This window comes from Rhinopithecus roxellana, chromosome 19 (assembly GCF_007565055.1).
Source record: "Rhinopithecus roxellana isolate Shanxi Qingling chromosome 19, ASM756505v1, whole genome shotgun sequence".
NCBI classification, from domain to species: domain Eukaryota; kingdom Metazoa; phylum Chordata; class Mammalia; order Primates; family Cercopithecidae; genus Rhinopithecus; species Rhinopithecus roxellana.
Genome location: NC_044567.1, coordinates 82428333 through 82449487, shown reverse-complemented (window position 1 = coordinate 82449487; position 21155 = coordinate 82428333). Strand labels below are relative to the sequence as shown.

The 21155-nt window shown below is 40.4% G+C and overlaps 1 protein-coding gene across 1 annotated transcript in view; it reads left to right on the top strand.

The window, feature by feature from the left end:
• The window catches only part of ABCA10 (ATP binding cassette subfamily A member 10), an 86318-nt gene that overhangs the window by 5123 nt on the left and 60040 nt on the right, over window positions 1-21155 (top strand). Inside the window, 4 exon segments of the mRNA XM_030922570.1 lie at window positions 1176-1402; window positions 4573-4714; window positions 4923-5108; window positions 6070-6217. Of these exon segments, the coding sequence (XP_030778430.1) occupies window positions 1176-1402; window positions 4573-4714; window positions 4923-5108; window positions 6070-6217 (703 nt within the window).

The following is a 21155-nucleotide window of genomic DNA, read 5'->3' as shown; positions in this document are numbered from 1 at the left end:
AGGACCGCACAGTAAATATTTTACGCTCTGGGAGCCAAATGTGTTGTAACTATTCACCTCTGCTGTTAGTATGAAAGCTGCTGCAGATAACACAAACAAATGAGTGTGCCTGTGTTCAATAAAATGTTATATACAAGACATGTGGTGGGTCAGATTTGGTCTGGGAACTGAAGTTTGCTGACTTCTAAAGGAGCTAGGGACTAGAAGAGCTAGACCTCTGCTCTAGCTCCATGTATCTGACTGTCTGCTGGATACCTCTACTTTGGTGTCTCAAGCAATTCAAACTTAGTATGCTCAAAACTGAATGTAGATGTTTTTCTGTGAATGTGACTGAGTCTTATAAAATTTTCCCTATCTCAGTGAATGCTAAAACCACCTAGTTGACCAAAAGGAACTGGGGAATTATCAGAGAAAATTTTCTCTGTCTCACTCATCATATCCAATCTTTTACCTGGCCTCTTATTTCTAAGCTCAAATCTATGTACTTCAGTTCTGCCACCTGCACAAGGCCACATCATTATCATATCTTGCCTAAACTATGGGAGTGGTTTATTTCTTTAGCCTTATCTACAGTCTATTTATTTATTTATGTATTTGTGGCAGGAACCTCTTTTATGTGCTCCAATGCACTATACACCTTCTTTCCTTTTCATATACTGTTTACTCTGCTCAGAGTTTTCTTCTCCATCCTCAACCCTCCCCACACAGTCTTTGTTTAAGAAAGATCACAGCCTTCAACACTCAGTAAAAATGTCACTTTTTTAGGGAAGTCTTTCTTGATTTTCCTTTACTTTTCTTTAACATAATTGCTCAATTGTAACTAAACAATTTATTATGCAATGATTTGTTTAATACCTCTCCTTTCTTCTGCTGCTGTGCTACAAAATGTAAAGCTCTATGAGAATGAAGAGTGTTTCTGTCTGAATTGCTGCTGTTTCCCCATCACCTAGCACAGCATATTATGCATGATAGACCTTCAGTAATTTCTCAAATGATTCTTATAATTCATGTCAATTGGTACCAGAAGTTATTAAGATTGTTCTGATGTTAATAGTTCACCATACTTTAAAATGATGAGAATATGTAAATACTGGAATTGAAAATTAAAAGTGTGTGGTTTTCTAATACATTTTGTCTATAGTTAACATAATAAATTTGTTAATGTCCCAATTTAGGTCACAACAAATCATTCTGTAATGGAGGAGTTGACATCAGTTATTGGAATAAATATGAAGATGCTACCTTTCCTTTCTAAGGGAGAAATTATGAATGAATGGTTTCTTTTTACTTGCTTAGTTTCTTTCTCTTCTTTTATATACTTTGCATCATTAAACGTTGCAAGGGAAAGAGGAGAATTTAAGAAACTGATGACAGTAATGGGTCTCCGAGAGTCAGCATTCTGGTAAGTTAAGTTGCTACTTTATTGTATATCATACATGAATCATTAGAGAAGCTAACTAGGTTCTTAAAAAATTGGATGCACTCACAAATTTTCTTGCATGTATTCAATTTAATCACCTTACTTGCATTAGAGTTTAAGATGCTTGCAGTAGAAAATAAGTAAGGATTGTGTTTATGTTTCCCTGAGTTGAAGAAAAATGTATGATCATTACATATTGCCAGAAAAATGCTGCATAAAAGCCACCCCAAACCCCGCAACCTCAAGCAACAATTATTTATTCTTTCTCATTTGTCTGCAGTATGGCAGATCTAGTCTGGGCTTGGCCAGACTTGGATTCAAGGTACAGATTAGATCCAGGTGTTATTCCTGTGACTCACTTCCTTCTTGGGCCAGTAGGCTAGCTGGTCATGGTCTTCTCATTCAACCACAGAAACACAAGAGGGCAAGTCTCTCTGTGCAAGCACATTTCAAGCTCCTGCTCACATCATATATAATAAAATCTCATTAAAGTAAGTCACATGGACAAAGTCAAGAGGGAAAGAAGTGTGTTCTGCCCACCATGAGGTCAAAGCAAGTCAAAGTGACAGTCTCACATTTAGTGACATGGGAAATTATGCTGCTTTTCATAACAGTGAGGAGCAGAAAAAGGTTCAAAAAATTTTGGACAATAAACAAATTTACCACAGTGTCACTGAGGCCAGGTCACACAGTCTGTAAAAATGTTATTTGGGTGGAATTGATCAACCAGTCTCAGGATTAAATGAGGCAATATGTTTAAATCACACAGCAGAATGTTCGGTGCTTGTTAGTGCATAGTAAAAGGCATCTCTCTCCATCTATCTATATAGCCTATGCATTTATGTATGTATCTATGCATTCATCCATCCCTTTAAGTACTGTCCCTTTTCCCCTAGACTTTGAGATAGTATACAATTATACTAATAAAGTAAATATTTAATAATAATGAGGTATTATAGTCTAATAATTATAGAAATAATAATATTGTTTAAGTACTTTACCATGTTCTAGGGATGATAGAACTGTTATCCACATTTTACAGGTAAGAGAACTAAAGTAGAGATAAGTTAAGATTTTTCCCTAAAACCTATAACTTATAAACAATAAAACCAGGAATCAAACCTAAGAAAACAGCAATCTTTCAGAGACTGTGATACAAAACTCAAAAATATTAATAAAATGAATTTAATGACAAGGGGGAAAAGGAGATAGAAAAAGCCTTTTGTGAAACTGGACTACAGAAATCCCTACCATATTATTAGCTTTACAGTAGGTAAGTATTAAGTTTGGATTCAGATTTGTTTGTCATTTTTTTTTTTTTTGCTATTTTTAATTGATGCATCATAGTTGTATATACTGTGGGGTACATGTGGTATCTTGATATATATATATATATACAGTATATAATGATCAAATCAGAGTAATTGGGATATCCATCACCTCAAACAATTGGATCTAAATTTCTAAATGATTCTTCCCTGATATAAAACTGTACAAGGGTACGAGATACCAGATTTCGTGTTGGATATAATTTTTTTATTAGTTGATATGTTGCATCTGTTATTGGAGAGGGTGTCTTGGACAAGCTCTTTGTCCTCTTTTCAAAGACAAGGAAAATAGACTTTTAAATAATAAAATGATATAATTTTCTTAAAAAAATATAGCTTTGCGAATTTTGTTCTTTAAATTTGTATAAGAACCCATTGCCAAATGCAAGTATCCCAGGTATTGAGGTAAAACTGCCAGATTTCTTGTAAAGCCCTCACACTTCTTGTATATTATCCCTTCTTCCACTTTCTATCTGATCAGGCACAAATTTACTACTTAGCTCAGTAGATGATACTACTTTGCCCAAATAAGGCTCAAGTATGCCAAATTCTCATTTATCGATAGCTTTTTTTTTTTTTTTTATTGTTGAGTGCTATTCCATGGTATGGATGTATTTCAATTTGTTTAATTCTTCAGCCTTTGGAGGAGGTACAGGATGTTTCTAGTTTTTGGCGCTTATGAACAAAGCTGTTATGAACATTCATGTACAGGTTTTTGTATGAATATAAGTTTTAATTTTTCTGGGAAAAATGCTCAGTGGTATATTTGCTGGATCATATGGTGGTTATTTAAAACATACCTTTCCATCTACTTCCAGAGATTTTCAAAAGCAACAATGTTTTGGCTACTCTGACATTCAGTCACAGTTGTACAACTATAATCATCATGATACCTTGTTTTTTGTTTGTTTTGTTTGTTTGTTTGTTTGTTTTTTTGAGATGGAGTTTCACTCTTGTTGCCCAGGTTGGAGTGCAATGGCACGATCTCTTCTCACTGCAACCTCTGCCTCTGGGGTGGCGATCTTCCTGCTTCAGCCTCCCTAGTAGTTGGGATTACAGGCACCCGCCACCACATCCAGCTAATTTTTTGTATTTTTAGTAGAGATGGGGTTTTACTATGTTGGCCAGGCTGGTCTCAAACTCCTGACTCAGGCGATCCACCTGCCTCAGCCTCCCAAAGTGCTGGGATTGCAGGTGTGAGCCACCATGCCTGGTATCATGATACCTTTCACTTTATTTTAGTTTCACATTTCTTAGTAGCACTATGGTATTCTGATTTTAAAAATAATACATTGTCTAATGTCCATAGACAGACAAGGATAAAAAATGAAATGAGCTTTACTTAAATTGGAAAGATTTCTGTTAAACATTCAGAAGAATTGTATACCTTAGAAAGCTTTAGTATAAGGAAGTTTAAAGGGGAGATTGTCACTGTTTTTCCACTGACATTTTATGTAGTCATTTAACTGAAAGAATAAAAGTGTATTGAATTACATTAAGTATAAAATTTGTTCTATAGCTATAAAGATAATTATAATAATGGCTACTTTCTATGCCACATGCTAAACTAACATCTTCAAAAGCATTATCTCATTTATTTCTCAGAACAACCATATGAATAACTACCATGAAAAACTCCATTTTACAGATGAGAGTGAGAGAAGATATAAGTAACTTGCCAATAGTCAGAAAATGTGCATGGTCACCCATTTAGAATAAATTTAGCCCTGATTTTAGAGCTTGTACTCTTAACCATTTTGCATATTACCTCTCCAAACATTTATATGTGTGACATGTTGAACTAACACCTTGTTTCTACCATAGGCTCTCCTGGGGATTGACCTATGTTTGCTTCATCTTTGTTATGTCCATTTTTATGGCTCTGATCATAACATCAATCCCAATTATATTTCATACTGGCTTCATGGTGATATTCACACTCTTTAGCTTATATGGCCTTTCTTTGGTGAGTTGGTAAAAGCATATTACCTCTTAACTTGTTTCAGATTACAAATATATGAGCAAATAATGTTTCTTTGGGATATTAGTGTAGTCACTATATTTTCTATCCTATTTTCTATATGTTTTGAGAAAATTTTTGACAATGTGAGAAATTGATAAATTCATGACTCTTCAAGGAAAAATATACCAATTGGGACTCTTTCTTCCTTCAGATAGCATTGGCTTTCCTCATGAGTGTGTTAATAAGGAAACCTATGCTCGCTGGTTTGGCTGGATTTCTCTTTGCTGTATTTTGGGGATGTCTGGGATTCACTGTGTTACACAGACAACTTCCTTTATCTTTGGGATGGGTATTAAGTCTTTTTAGCCCTTTTGCCTTCATTGCTGGAATGGCCCAGGTAAGAACATAATTATTTCAAGATTTTGTTATTAGATTTTCAAAATATGTTCTTATTCAAGAATTTGGTGCCTCATGAAATTTAATAATCAGCCACTCTGTGTTTTAAGAAATTCTGCTGTTGAGAAACTAAATAAGAACAACAACAAAATTTTATCAAATGGATAAACAAAGCAGGCAGATCATTTGTAAAATCCTAGCAAATTTAAAGAAGAAAAATAATTGCCCATTATCTGACCACTGAGAAATATCTGGTTTGTGTCCCCCTTTAAAGAGGCAGTAAAATGTGAGGTTATGAATAACGAGTGAAGCTAAATGGCATGGATGAGGGTTTCATCTCTGTTGCCTACCAGCTGGTGACATTGGGCAAGTCACTTAATCCCTTTAGCCTGTCTTCTGCAGAATGAGGATGTCAGTAGAACCCACCTCATGGGGGTAAATTTTTAAGATTAATTGTGCTATTATATACATATAGCACTAGTACAGTGTCAGATACATACTATCTGTTAACTATTATCATTATTATCTTTCTAGTTTTTTCTTCAAGTCTTCAATATTTATTTAATAATTGAATGTTTCTGCAATGTCTTATACTTAGAATTTTTATGTTTCTTTAAATGGGCTCCAATTATGTTGCCCACTTCAAGTTTTCCTTCCCAAAGTATGTTATATTTGGTTGCTTGTCCACTTCTCCATATTTTCTTTGTCAAAATACCCATGATTAATGATGCAGTTACATTTCTCTTTTTTATTTTACTTTCATATATAACATTTTACAGTTTTGTGAGAATACTTCTATTTTTAAAAAGCAGCAATACTAATAGCACCTTTACTGTGCATATTTGAAAAGGTATTAAAATATTAATTACATATGTCTAGGTACCACTTTTTTTTTTAAGTACATTGTTTTATATAGTTTTATAAGTTCATCTAACATTTTATTTTTTTCTTTTAAATCTCAGATTACACACCTGGATCATTACTTACGTGGTGTTATTTTTCCTGGTCCCTCTGGGGATTCGTATATAATGATAGCCACTTTCTTCATTTTGGCATTTGATGCTCTTTTCTATTTGATATTAACATTGTATTTTGAGAGAGTTTTACCTGGTAAGTTAATCGTGTGGTTAAGTTTAAAGCAATTCTATTTCTTAGAACATGTATTAATACCTGTTTATTTGTAATTTAAGAATCATTTCTGATAGTAGAGAAGAAAATATTTCAAAACAATAGACAGAATTTCCTCATTTCCATTTTACTATATAATGGTATGAACTGAATTATTTTTAAAAATCATTTTAATTAAAAAGAACTGTGTTTATTTTGGTTTTTGTCTTTCGTAAAGGTAGGATATATGGTGTGTTTTTGTTGGAGAGAGGGAGGGAAACACTTAAATCAGCTATGGGATAACGATGCTTTTGAATAATGATGCTTTTGAGTAATGATGCTTTTGAATAATGATGCTTTTGAGTAATGATGCTTTTGAGTAATGATGCTTTTGAGTAATGATGCTTTTGAGTGCTTCAATTGAACTCACTTATGTAAAATAGTCCATTAATTGGTTCTTGCTAATATTTGACTCAAGTATACTTGTTCTTCCGAATCTCAAAAATATGAAGAAGGAAACACAATATGAAGTTAATGGATTCGATTTTGTTCCACTGTGGTCTGTAAATGGGTGGGAATAGATATTCCGTGCAAATGGACACGGGAGTAGCTATTCTTATATCAGACAAAACGGACTTTAAAGCAAGTCTCTCCCTTTTGTGGAAACATCAGCCCAATAAGAATGCTTTCTATAGTGTTATTAAAAGTAATAAAATAGGGGAGGGACCACAGAGTGAAGGAAGCTCCTAGCCGAACTTTGTAGTAACTTTGAGCATGAATTTTCCCGAGCAGAATCGGAAGGGGCCAGGGTGGGAGTTGGTTAGGGAGTTGAACAGAAAGTGTCGACACTAGCACAGAAGCCACAGCCAAAGATGTGGGCAGGTGTGGAGGGCCCAGCCAGGCCCGAGAGCCCTGCTTGCTTTCTCAGTGGGGAGGCTTATAGCCTGGGGCAAGATCTCAGCCTTGCTCACTGGCTGCCTGAATATAAACTCAGTGCTGTTGTGGGGGCACAGCAGGAGTGAGACTGGCCTTGCTGACTGCGTGGGATCTGGGTGAGGCCTGTCACTCCTGGCTTTCCCCCACTTTCCTGGCTATCTGTATGATGCAGCAGAAGTAGCTATAATTCCCCTGGGAACATAACTCCGTTGGTCTGAGAACCACCCCCCGCAAACCTGTCCCCCACAGTGGTCACAGCAAACCCCACCCAAGGAAAGTCTGAGCTCAGACATGCCTAACCCTGACCCCACCTGATGGTTTTTCTTTTCCCCCACTGGTCTCTTTTCAGGAGACTCACCCAACACATAAGGACTCACATAAACTTAAGGTAAAGGGGTGGGAATAGATATTCCATGCAAATGGACACAGGAGTAGCTATTCTTATATCAGACAAAACAGACTTTAAAGCAATAACTGTTAAAAAAGACAAAGAGGGACATTATATAATAATAAAAGGACTAATCCAACAGGAAAATATCACAATCCTAAGTCTATGTGCACCTAAAACTGGAGCTCCCAAATTTATAAAAACAATTATTACTAGACCTAAGAAATGAGATAAATGGCAACACGATGATAGTGAGGGACTTCAATACTCCACCGACAGCACTAAGCAGGTCATCAAGATAGAAAGTTAACAAAGAAACAATGGTCTTAAAGTATACCCTAGAACAAACGAACTTAACAAATATTTACAGAATATTCTACCCAACAACTGCAGAATATACATTCTGTTCATCAGCACATGGAACCTTCTCCAAGGTAAACCATTTGATAAGCAACAAAACAAGTCTCAATAAATCAACATTATATCAAGTACTGTCTCAGACCACAGTGGAACAAAATTGAAAATCAACTCCAAAAGGAACCCTAGAACCATGCGAATACATGGAAATTAAATAACCTGCTCCTAAATGATTGTTGGGTCAACAATGAAATAAAAACGGAAATTTAAAAATTCTTTCAACTGTTGTGCCCGAAGTCGCGAGACCCCAGTAAGTGACCACCAGAGTCCAGAGTCAAAGCCAAATAGCCGGGGTCGCTTTATTACGAGTTCGAACCCGGACCTCTCCGCTTTATACAATGGCAGGTAAAGAGAGAGGCCCCGGCTGCTGTTTTAGGGTTTCTTTTATAGCGAGGTACAAACAAGTCACAGAGAAACAGTAGTTACAAGCTTATTATTGGTTAACATTTAAAGTTGAACATTCGGCAGTTTCTGGCTGGTTCCTGCCTTTTTCGCAACCTCAAACGGCTGGGGGTTTTCCAGATAAGTTGTTTGTGTAACCCCGGGGGGTGGTCACATGCATGTATGTTGCAACCTCAAACGGCTAGGGGTTTTCTAGATAAGTTGTTTGTGTAAGCCCAGGGGGTGGTCACATGCATGTATGTTGCAACCTTAAACGGCTAGGGGTTTTCTAGATAAGTTGTTTGTGTAAGCCCGGGGGGTGGTCACATGCATGTATGTTTAGAATTTTTACCTTAGGGGCTTTCTATTTCATTCCCCCCTTTTAGTTGTGTCTTCAAGAGCCAATCTTGGGTCTTATGTGTCTGTTTCAATTGTTTTATTGATGATGGGTTGATATTGTGTTCTAGGCTTAGCAATGGTCCTGCTAGGGGCATTAAGAGGGAGTACATGGAGGAGCTCCACCAACTATCAGCTGCGGAATTGAATTTTTGTTTTTGTAGTTCTAGGCTGAGTTTGTGTAGCTGTTGGACCCGCGTCTCTACTAACCCGGATTCGTTTATGTAAAAACAGCAGTCTTCTTTGAGAAAAAGGCAAGTTCCCCCTTTTTCAGCAGTAAGCAGGTCTAGGGCGCGCCGATTTTGCAAAGTAACTTGGGCGAGGGAGGTCAGTTGCCTTTGTAATGAGGCTAGGGATTCGGCTGAAGCTTCCATTGCTATGGAGAATTGTTGGGAGAGCTTAGCGGTAGTAACGAGAGCATGGCCTAGGGCTCCTCCTGCTAACCCTGCCGCTATTACGGATGTGGTGAGTGAGACACCGGCTACTAAGGGAAGAAATACAGCCTTTTTTGTCCTGAAGGAAGGCACGTAGTCTCCTTCTAGATATTCAGCAGGGGTTCGCAGGGTTAGTTGGGGAACTATTGTAACAGGGAGACATAGGAGGCTCTTAGTGGCCTGAACAGTGAGATTTTTATATAAGAGTTCCATTACACCAGAAGAATGAGCCATGAGGGGCATACAGAGTGGAGTTGGGAGGAGAGGTTATGTTGCAAAGGGAGGTGCTAGCATTTGAATAGCAAAATAAAACCTGTGTTTGTTTGGGGTTTAAGAACAAAGGAAATCTGAGATGGGGGAGGATCCTTGGCTGGAAGTTGTTAGGGAATTATTGAAGGGGGCTGGGAGCGGGATGGCCGTCAGGGGTGGCTGTCCTAGGGTAGAGCAAAAGAAACATGCAGAGAGGTTTCCCAGACCGGTGGCGTTTGCGAGAAGTAACCCCTCCCTCAGCAGAGATAACTAGGAGAAAGGGTGGGAGGAGGTTAAAGTGGAGAGTTGTTTGTTTAGTTCTGTTTCCTGTTTCTGAATGTTATCGTGGAGGGTGGTTTGGATCTGAACAAGTGAGCGCCATAGATAGAGGTGGCTGCTAGGCCACTTTGTCCCAGATGTCATGTACATGGCCCCCTTCTGTTGGGAGGTCCAACGGGAGTCCCAGGGATCCCAGATAACCCATGTGTAGCCTGTGGCAGTTTTTAAAAAAATTATGGGAATTCCACACTTGGCTCGAGAAGGTTTCTGAGGCCGTGAGAGTCTTGACAGTGTGGATTTTACATGAGCTATAGGGGCAACCAACGCTTTGTTCAACCCATGTGTTTTTACAATAGGGGATTTGTTGGTCAAAGAGAAAGCAAATAGCTGGGGTGACTTTTCCCGGTTGTGCCTGGAAATCAGTAAAATTAACATAGATAGGAGAGCTACAACCTTGAGGGGGGCAATCAGCTGTGGCCAGAAGATGGCCTTGTACCTGTGTCTGAGCGTAGTTGGTCCAATTCTCTGTCAGGAAAAAACGCCAGGCAAATGGGGATGAAGCCTGCTGTGCTTGGATTTTCTAGCTGAAGGCCCGCAAAAGCAAGAGCGTCACAAAGGAGATGGACACCATAATTACGGTTGTTGACGGCGCAGGGTGAGTTTTAAAGGATTGTCTTTAGTCCGGTCAATTGTCCAGGCTGCGGTTTTCTCTGTGGAGGGCCCGACGAAGTCTGAGAGGGGGTCCACTGGCTTGGCGTGGGTGTAGTGGATCCAGGCAGCGATTCCTTCTACTTTGAGTGCTGTTGGCGTGGTTAGGATCACCTGGAACGGCCCTTTCCACCTTGGTTCTAAGGTTTCTTGTCGGTGTCGCTTGACGAGAACCCAGACTCCTGGCCGGATCTGGTGTGGAACGGGTGGAGGTCCTGTTTTGTATAGTTCTCTTAGTCTAGGCCAGATTTCTTCATGAATTTTCTGTAAGGCTTGTAAGGAAAATAAGAGTTCAACACCATCATCGACAGCAGATTTGATGAGATTGTCTTTTAGGTTAGGGACGATAGGGGGAGGTCTGCCATACATTATTTCATAAGGGGTGAGACCTAATCTGTAAGGGGAGTTTCTTGCCCTGAACAGGGAGTAGGGGAGAAGGACTACCCAGTTAGCGCCAGTCTCCATGGTCAATTTAGTTAGGGTCTCCTTTAATGTTCTGTTCATTCTTTCTACCTGTCCTGAGCTTTGGGGGCGATATGCACAATGTAATTTCCAATTTGCCCCAAGAATGGAAGCCAGACCCTGACTTACCTTGGCGATGAAGGCCGGCCCGTTGTCCGACCCTATCATAGCTGGGAAGCCATACCTGGGCAAGATTTTTTCTGGGATTTTCTTGGCTACGACTTGGGCAGTTTCCTTTTTGGTTGGGAAGGCTTCTGTCCATCCTGAAAAAGTATCTACAAAAACTAGTAGGTATTTGTATCCATATTTTCCTGGTTTTATTTCAGTGAAGTCAATTTCCCAATAAGCCCCAGGTCTATTTCCTCTTTGTCTTTTTCCAGTGGTTTGGGGTTGGTTTCCTGCATTATTGAGTTGGCATACTACACAATTTTTAGTCACTTGTTCAACTTTTTTAGAAGCATCTCTGATTTTTAGTTTTGAGTGTCTTATTAAGTCCAATATTCACCTTGAGCCTAAATGGGTACTATGATGGATTCATTCTAGTACCCGTTGTCCTAATTTGTCTGAGAGAATAATGTTGTTTTTACAGTCTTTCCACCACTTGTCGTGGATCTGAGCCATAGGGAGCTCGTTTATCCACTGGAGGTCGCTCTCTGAGTACTCCGGGTTAGAGGGTAGCTCTGGGGGCCCCGGGTCAGACAGCTGAAGGGCTAGGAGCTGTGAAGGGGTTTGAGCCACATTTTTAGCAGTCTGATCAGCCAGGTTATTTCCCCAGGAGACCATGTCAGTTATTCTTTGGTGTCCTGGACAGTGGACAATCGCCAGTTTTCTGGGTTCCCAGAGGGCAGCTAATAAGGCCGGGATTTCGTTTTTGTTTTTAATGTGTTTTCCTTCTGCCGTGAGGAGCCCTCTTTCCCTATATATTGCTCCATGTATGTGAGCGGTGGCAAAGGCATATCGGCTGTCAGTATATACCGTTAGTTTTTGGTCTTTCCCCAATTTTAAGGCCTGAGTCAATGCCACCAGTTCAGCCTTTTGGGCCGACGTTCCCGGGGGCAAAGGTTCTGCCCAAATGACTTTGGTTTCTGAGGTTACCGCCGCTCCCGCGTACCTTTGTCCTTGGTGGACGAAACTGCTTCCATCGGTGAACCAGACGAGGTCAGCGTCTGGCAGTGGCCGGTCCTGTAGGTCTTCTCTGACTCCGTGTACCTGGGCCAATATCTCGGAGCAGTCGTGGAGTGGGCTCTCCAAGTCCGGATTTGGCAGTAGGGACGCGGGGTTTAGGGCCGTTGGGGGCATGAAAGTTATTCTGAGGGGGTTTAGTAGCAGTCCCTGGTAGTGGGTGAGCCGGGCATTGCTAAGCCACCGATCAGGTGGCTGTCTGAGTACGCCTTCAATGGCATGTGGGGTAGTGACCTGCAATTCTTGGCCCATGGTCAGTTTATCAGCGTCTTTGACCATTAAGACAGTGGCCGCGATTACCCGGAGGCAAGGAGGCCACCCAGCAGCCACTGAGTCCAGTTTCTTCGACAAATATGCAACCGGTCTCCGCCAAGGACCTAAATACTGAGTCAATACTGCTTTGGCTACACCCCAGCTTTCGTCCATGTATAGGTGGAATGGCTTGGAGACATCAGGGAGTCCCAGCGCAGGGGCTGATAGCAGAGCAGTTTCGATTTGTTGGAAAGCCAGCTCAGCCTCTTCTGTCCAATTAAAGGGCTGCTGCTCTTTTGTTGCCTGGTATAGTGGTTTAGCCAATTCAGCAAAGCCCGGTATCCAGAGTCTCCAGAACCCTGCCGACCCCAAGAACTCTCTTACTTGTCGTGTTGATTGGGGTCTAGGGATACGTAGAACAGTCTCTTTTCGGGCATCCGTCAACCAGCGTTGCCCCCCTTTTAACAGGTATCCTAGGTAGGTTACCTCTGATTTGCAGATCTGAGCCTTCTTTGCCAAAGCTCGGTAGCCTAGATCTCCCAAAGCCTTTAGGAGGCTTTCGGTTCCTTGTAGGCAGGCCTCTGGGGATTCAGCTGCTATTAAAAGATCATCAACATACTGTAAAAGAGTGATCTCAGGGTGCTGTCGCCAGTACTCACCCAGATCTTCGGGGAGGGCCTCGTCGAACAGAGTTGGGGAGTTTTTGAATCCCTGTGGTAGCCTGGTCCATGTTAGCTGGCCATTTATGCCCCTCTCGGGATCTGTCCATTCGAATGCAAAAAGTTCCTGACTCTTAGGGGCTAAAGGCAGGCTGAAAAAGGCATCTTTTAAATCCAGGACGGTGTACCACTGTTTTTCAGGGCTTAAGGTGCTTGAGAGGGTGTATGGGTTTGGCACGGTGGGGTGAATGTCCATGACTCTTTTGTTGACTTCTCTTAGGTCTTGTACTGGCCTATAATCTTTACTGTTAGGTTTGCGTACCGGCAGCAACGGGGTGTTCCATGCTGAGTGGCAGACGCGTAGAACTCCCTGATCTAGGATCTGGCAGATGTGTGGTTTAATACCTTCTCTGGCTTCTAGGGACATCGGGTACTGCTGTACCTGAATAGGATCCGTCCCAGGTTTAACTTCAACAAATATAGCAGGACGGTGTTTTGCCAGTCCCAAACCTCCTGTTTCTGCCCAGGCCTCTGGGAAGCGCTGTAGCCAGGGGCCGATATTCTGGTCAGGAGGTGCCAGTTCCTGATGGAGTCTATACTCATTTTCTAGGGCAATTGTGAGGACAGATACTGGCTTGTCTTGCGAATCGGTTACTTTGGGGCCCTCCGGTTGGAAATGGATTTGGGCTCCCATTTTTGTCAGCAGATCTCTCCCTAATAGAGGACAAGGGCTCTCGGGAGTAACCAGGAAGGAGTGGGTTACCTCTCCCGTTCCCAGATTTACAGTTCTTTGAGTTGTCCAAGGGTATCTTTTAACTCCTGTGGCCCCTTGTACCCAGGATAAGTTATTAGATAATTTCCCGTAAGGCTTGACCAAGACTGAATGCTGTGCCCCGGTATCGACCAGAAACTGAACCGGGGACCCCTCCACTTGTAGAGTTACCCTAGGTTCAGGGAGGGGGTCCGAACCCCGTCTTCCCTAGTCATCTTGGGTTACTAATATTGATGAGGCCTTGGGCTGCCATTGTTCTTGCCCCAGTTGGTGCTGTTTTTTCTTGGGGCAATCTTTTACCCAGTGACCCATTTCCTTGCAGTATGCACATTGATCTTTCTTTAAGTTGTGTCTAGGGGTACGCTTGGGTTGGGCGCCCTCTGACTGTAACTGTTCTTTCTGAACTACTGCGGCTAAGACTTTGGTCATTTTTTCAGTGGCCCTAATCTGTCTCTCTTCTGGGAGATCTCTATTATTGTATACTTTTTGGGCAATTCGGAGGAGGTCCTGGACTTGTTTTCCCTCTAGATCTTCTAATTTTTGGAGTTTCTTTTTAATGTCCGGAGCTGCCTGATTTACAAAAGACATGACAACAGCTGCCTGGTTTTCGGGTGACTCTGGGTCCATGGGGGTAAACTGTCTAAAGGCTTCCATCAATCTTTCTAGATAGGTAGCTGGGCGTTCTGTTTTTCCCTGTAACACGGAATATACCTTGGCCAAATTGGTGGGCTTGCGAGCGGCAGCCCGGAGACCCGCCATTAGAGTCTGGCGATAAACGAGTAGCCTTCCCCTACCTTCTGCCGTGTTGTAGTCCCATGCAGGTCTGGTCAAGGGAGAGGCAGCATTAATGAGGTCAGAGTTGGCGGTAGGTTGGCCGTCATCTCCCGGAACCAGTTTTCTGGCCTCTACCTGTATTCTTTCTCGTTCCTCTGTTGTGAACAAAATTCTGAGGAGTTGTTGACAATCATCCCAGGTTGGTTGATGGGTAAACATAACACTGTCTAAAAGAGCTGTTAAATCTTTAGGGTTATCAGAAAACCGAGCATTCTGGGTTTTCCAGTTGTACAGGTCACTAGTGGAGAATGGCCAGTACTGGAGTCTAGGGTTGCCCGTGTCATCGAGGGGTCCTATTTCCCTCAGGGGGAGAGCCACAGTGGAATCAGGGGGGCGCGAGCATATTTCCCGTTGAGCGCGTCTGCCCCGCCGGCCCCCCAGAGTTACTTTCACTTTCGATGGCCCCGGCTGCAGCAGCAGCTGCTGCTTCCCGCTCTTCGAGGTTCCCTGGGGGGTGCTGGGGGCTGAGGGCCAGGAGGGGGATGATAAGGCGGGGGTTCTAAAAGCAGGGGATCCTGACTGTCTTCTAACACAGGGGGTGGAGGAGCAGACGGTGTTTTTGGCCTACGGGGGTGTTCTGTCGAACTGTACGACCAGAGCCCTACATGGCTCTGGCGTCAGCACAAAAGGAGTTAGCCAAGGGGGTGGGTTTTCCACAAGGTCTTGCCACACCAGGATGTAAGGGATTTGATCAGGATGTCCTGACCGCCCCGGCAGGAAAATTTTTGATTTTACCTTAATGATAATGGGGAGACAGAAGGTCCTCTCAGCTGGCCACCCTACACCGAAGGTGGGCCATTCCGAGTGGCAGAAAGTTACCAATTTCCCTTTTCTGAGTTCTATGCTAAGGTCATGGCCCCTTGCCTTAACATCTTTAAAGTTATTTATAAGAATGGAGAGTGGAGTACTCTGGCTATTACCCATGGTAGTAGAATCCTAGAGATAGAGAAAAGAGAGATATAGAAAAGAGAGATAGAGAAAAGAGTAAAACCAGAAGTATTGTACTCTTTTTTTTTTTCTTGCCAAGTAGGTCCTGAAAAATGAAAGTAAGTTAAGTAATTAACATAACAATAGTTGCCAGCGTCTCAGGTTTAGCTCCCGATCAGAACCAGATGGGCTAATAAATACAGAGCCCCAGACGGGTGCCGGGGGACGTCTCCCACCGGCCCCTGGTGGCTGTCTTATAGCACGTCCGCCAAGACTATGCCGACCACCGATACAGACCCCGCGGGATTTTTCCAGACGACACAGAGACTACAGACAACACAGAGACTCAAGCTGGCCAACTTACCGAATCTGCTCACAGCGATGACCCGTTGACCTGGGGTCTGGTGGGCTTAGGGGAATCCCGGACGAGCCCCCAAATGTTGTGCCCGAAGTCGCGAGACCCCAGTAAGTGACTCTAGTGACACAACCTATCAAAACCCCTGTGATACGGCAAAAGCAGTGCTAATAGGAAAGTTCATAGCATAATATAGCTACATCAAAAAGTCTGAAAGAGCACAAATAGACAATCGAAGGTCACACCTCAAGGAACTAGAGAAACAAAAACAAACCAAACCCAAACCCAGCAGAAGAAAAGAAATCACCAAGATCAGGGCAGAACTAAATGAAATTGAAACAAAAAATACAAAAAATAAATGAAACAAAAAGCTAGTTATTTGAAAAGTTTAACAAAATCGATAGGCCACTAGCAAGATTCACCAAGAAAAGAGAGAAGATCCAAATATGCTCAATTTGGAATGAAATGAGAGATATTACAACTGATAACACAGAAGTACAAAAGATCATTCAAGGCCACTAGGGACACCTTTATGTGCAAAAACTAGGAAACCTAGAGGAGACGGATAAATTCCTGGAAATATACAACCCTTCTAGATTAAACCAGGAAGAAGTAGAAACTCTGAACAGATCAATAACAAGCAGTGAGATTGAAATGGTAAATAAAATATTCCCCCCTCAAAAAGTCCAGTATCAGACGGATTCATAGCTGAATTCTGTCAGACACTCAAAGAAGAATTGGTACCTATCCTATTGACACTATTTCAAAAGATAAAGAGGGAATCCTCCCTACATCATTCTATGAAGCCAGGATCACCCTAATACCAAAACCAGGAAAGGGCATAACAAAAAAAGAAAACTACAGACCAATATCTCTGATGAACATTAGATGCTCTCTACCAACAAGTGGATAAAGAAAATGCAGCGTGTGTATATATATAGATCATATATATTGCATATATATAGATCATATATACAATATATGTGATGTGTATATATATGGTCTATATATACACCATAGGATACTACTCAGCCATTAAAGAGGAATAAAATAATGGCATTATTCAAGGCTGGTTCCCTTTTCTTGCAATTGCAAATTGTGCTGCAATAAACATTCATATGCAAGTGTCTTTTTCATGTAGTGATTTCTTTTCATCTGGGTAGATAACTAGTAGTGGGATAGCTGGATCAAAGGGTAGTTCCACTTTTAGCTCTTTAAGGAATCTCCATAGTGGTGGTACAAGTTTACATTCCCATGGCCATGTAAATGTGTTCCCTTCTCACGACATCTGTGCCAACATCTATTCTTTTTTGATTTTTTAAATTATGGCCACTTTGCAGGAGTAAAGTGATATTGCAAAAATATGGGACGAACCCAAATGCCCATCAATCAATGAATGGGTAAAGAAAATGTGTCATATATATACATTTCATTATATGTGTGTGTGTGTGTATATACATATTTTATATATATATATATAAAATAAAATACTACTCAGCCGTAGAAAGAATGAAATAATGCCATTTGCAGCAACCTGGATGGAGTCAGAGACCATTATTCTAAGTGAAGTTAACTCAAGAATGGAACACCACACATCATATGCTCTTGCTTATAAGTGAGAGCTAAGCTATGAGGATGCAAAAGCATATGAATAATATAATGAACTTTGGGGACTTGGAGGGAAGGATGAGGGGTTGAAGGATAAAAGACTACACATTGGATGCAGTGTAAACTGCTCGGGTGATATGTACACCGAACTCTCAGAAATAATCACTAAATAACTTATCCATGTAACCAAAATCACCTGTTCCCCCACAACTATTGAAACAATAATAATAATAATAATAATAATTATAAAGTAATAGCATAAGCTCTACAGATGGCTTTTAAATGACTATAAAATTTGTAGATAGTGTGTGCACATATAATCCTAAAAACTAACATACAGTCATGTGCTGCATAATGATGTTTTGGTCAGTGATGGACTACAGGTACCACAGTGGTCACATAAGATCATAATCCCATATTTTTACTGTACCTTTTCTATGTTGAGATATGATAAGATAGAGATACCATTGTATTACAATTTCCTATAGTATACAGTACAGTAATATGCTGTACAAGTTTGTAGTCTAGGAGCAATGGGCTACCATATAGCCTAGGTGTGCAGTAGACTATATCATTTAGGTTTATAGAATACACTCTATGGTGTTTGCACAATGACAAAATCACACATTTCACAGAAGTTATCCCCATCATTCAGTGACATGTGACTGTACTTATTTAACTCCATAAAAAAATACATGTTTTCCTCACACATAATTTCTTACATGTCAGAATCTGACTATTACTGTCATTTTCAAACCCTACTTATTTTAGTATATTCATCTGGTTTCTAATTCAGACGTTTTATCTGAAAAATATGTATAGCTTTCTTCTAGACTTGTTTTATGTTTGGTTAATCTTTATTACACTGTCGTTTACAGTTTAGTCCCTATGCTTCTTACTGGCAAATAATACAATTTTCTTTTCTAATTTCATTATGTATCATGTTCATGTGAGTAAATTCTTACGTATGTGGCAAATTGGCTTCAAAATTACTTTGGAAAATTATTCCTGTGAAGAAATGAATTGAATTCTCTCATTAGATAAAGTTTCTTCTTTTGACTAAAGAGCAGCATGTAGCATGCATAACCCATATAAAACTATCTTAACATGTTGCCCCTAACTTGGTACAGGTCACAGTAAAAGCACTCTCATATTTGATAATTTTAAAAATTACTTTATTGTTATTTTTCAAACAGGCAAAATGGAACTTCAAATCCTAAAGCTTGTCTACTTCTGTATGCACTCATTCTGTCACTTGTAAATACGGCAAGAGCATGTAAAACACCCTGTTCTCTAAATTCTTTTTTTTTTTGAGGACAAGGTCTCCCTGTTACCTAGGCTGAAGTGGAGTGGTGCCATCATAGCTCAGTGCAGCCTTAACCTCCCAGGTTCAAGCTATCCTCCCACCTCAGCCTCCTCCGTAGCTGGGACCACAGACATGTGCCACCATACCAGACTAATTTTTATTTTTAATTTTTTTGTAGAGGTGGGGTCTTGCTGTATTGACCAGTCTGGTCTCAAACTCCTGGCCTCAAGCGATCCTCCCACCTTGGCCACCTAAAGTGCTAGGATTACAAATGTGAGCCACTATGCCTGGCATCTGAATTCTTAAAAGTGTCCTTCAACTAATTGGTTTAGGCTCTGCTCTATTTTCTCATTGCTTTCTTCCTTTGGAATCTCTTGTTTTAGTCTTTGTCCATCATTCGTTACCCTTTATAATATAAATCAAATTAATTTTCTTTAGCCCCCAAAACCCACGAACCTAGCAGACAAAATTAGAATTCTTTATAGTAGGTAGAGGAAGAAATAAGCTGTATATTGCCAAGGTTAAAATTTTTTCTGTTTTTCAATTCTGTGCCATATTCCATATTTCCCCTTTACTAAATTTTTGGCTTTCTGTAGTAAACATAATGTTTTTCTAATATATTCTTATGAAATTTAATTAGTAATTCACCGTCTCTATACTTTATTGACCACAATTAATTTTAAAATAATTAATTTAATTGCCAAAAGCATGATATATTTACCACGTACCCATGATGTTTTGAAATAATATACATTGTGAACTTAGCCAAATCTAACTAATTAACATATCCATTACCTCATATACTTATTTTTGTGGTGAGAACACTTAAAATCTACTCTCTTAGCAGTTTTCAAAATACATTGTTATTAAGTATAGTCACCATGTTGTACAATGGGTCTCTTGAATTTATTCCTCCTACCTAACTAAAATTTTGTATCCTTTGACTAACAAACATCTTTCCAACCTCTCCATCCCCTGCCCTCTCCCCACCCCCTGCCAGGCCCTGGTAGCCAAGATTCTATTCTCTATTTTAGTTCGTTCCACATTTTAGATTCTACATATAAGTGAGATTATGTGGTATTTATATTTCTGTATCTGGCTTATTTTACTTAACATGATGTATCTCCAGATTCATGCATGTTGTCACAAATGACAAAATTTCCTTCCTTTTACAAGCTAAATAGTATTCTATTGTATATATATATACCACAATTTATTTCTCCATTTATCCTTTGATGGACATGCAGTTCGTTTTTTCATATCTTGACTATTGCGAATAATGCTGCAATGAATATGGGAGTGCAGATATCTCTTCAACGTCATGGTTTCATTTCCTTAGGATGTATACCAGAAGTGTAATTGCTCAATCATATGGTAGTTCTATTTTTACCTTTTTGGGAACCTCCATCATGTTTTTCATAATGGTTATGCTAATTTACATTTTCACCAACAGTGGCAAGGCTTCCCTTTTCTCCACATCCTTGCCAACACTTTTTACCTTTCATCTTTTCCATAGCATCCTTTCTAACAGATGTGAGGTGCTATCACATTGTGGTTTTAATTTGCATTTCCTTGATGATTAGTGATGTTGAGTACTTTTTCATATTCTTGTTGGCCATTTGTAAGTCTTCTTTTCAGAAATGTTTATTCAGGTCTTTGCTCATTTTCAAATTGAGTTTTTTTTTTTCTTACTATTGAGTTTGCTGCATATTTTGTATATTAACCTCTTATTAGATGTATCATTTGCAAATATTTTCTATTTACTCTGTTGATTGCTTTCCTGGCTGTGCAAAAGCTTTTTAGTTTGATGTAATCTCATGTGTCTACTTTTGTTTTGTTGTTCATGCTTCTGGGGTCCTATCCAAAAAAAAATCATTGCCCAGACCAATGTCATGAAGCTCCGCCTTCTCCCCCCACCCCCACCCCCCGTTTCCTTCTAGTAGTTTTACAGTTTCGGGTTTTACTTTTAAGTCTTTACTTCATTTTGAATTGATTTTTGTACAGATATTCCTCAACTTACGATGGGATTTCATCCCAATAAACCCATTGTAAAGTTGAAAAATCATAAGTTGAAGCTTTGCAAGTTGGGATCAATTTTTATCTGGTGTGAGACAGAGTCTACATCAAACTAAAATGCTTTTTGCACAGACACGAAACAATCTCTCCTTTCCTCAAGTGGTGGGTGTCACTTTTCATGTTAGGCTGCCTGACGGGTTGGGAAGGGGTGGCACAGGTTTTGTAAAACTGTCTTTTCTGCCCTCTTCAATGCACCTTTTCTTCTTTCTTTCTTTTTTTTTTTTTTGAGACGGAGTCTTGCTCTGTCACCCAGGCTGGAGTGCAGTGGCCGGATCTCGGCTCACTGCAAGCTCTGCCTCCCGGGTTTACGCCATTCTCCT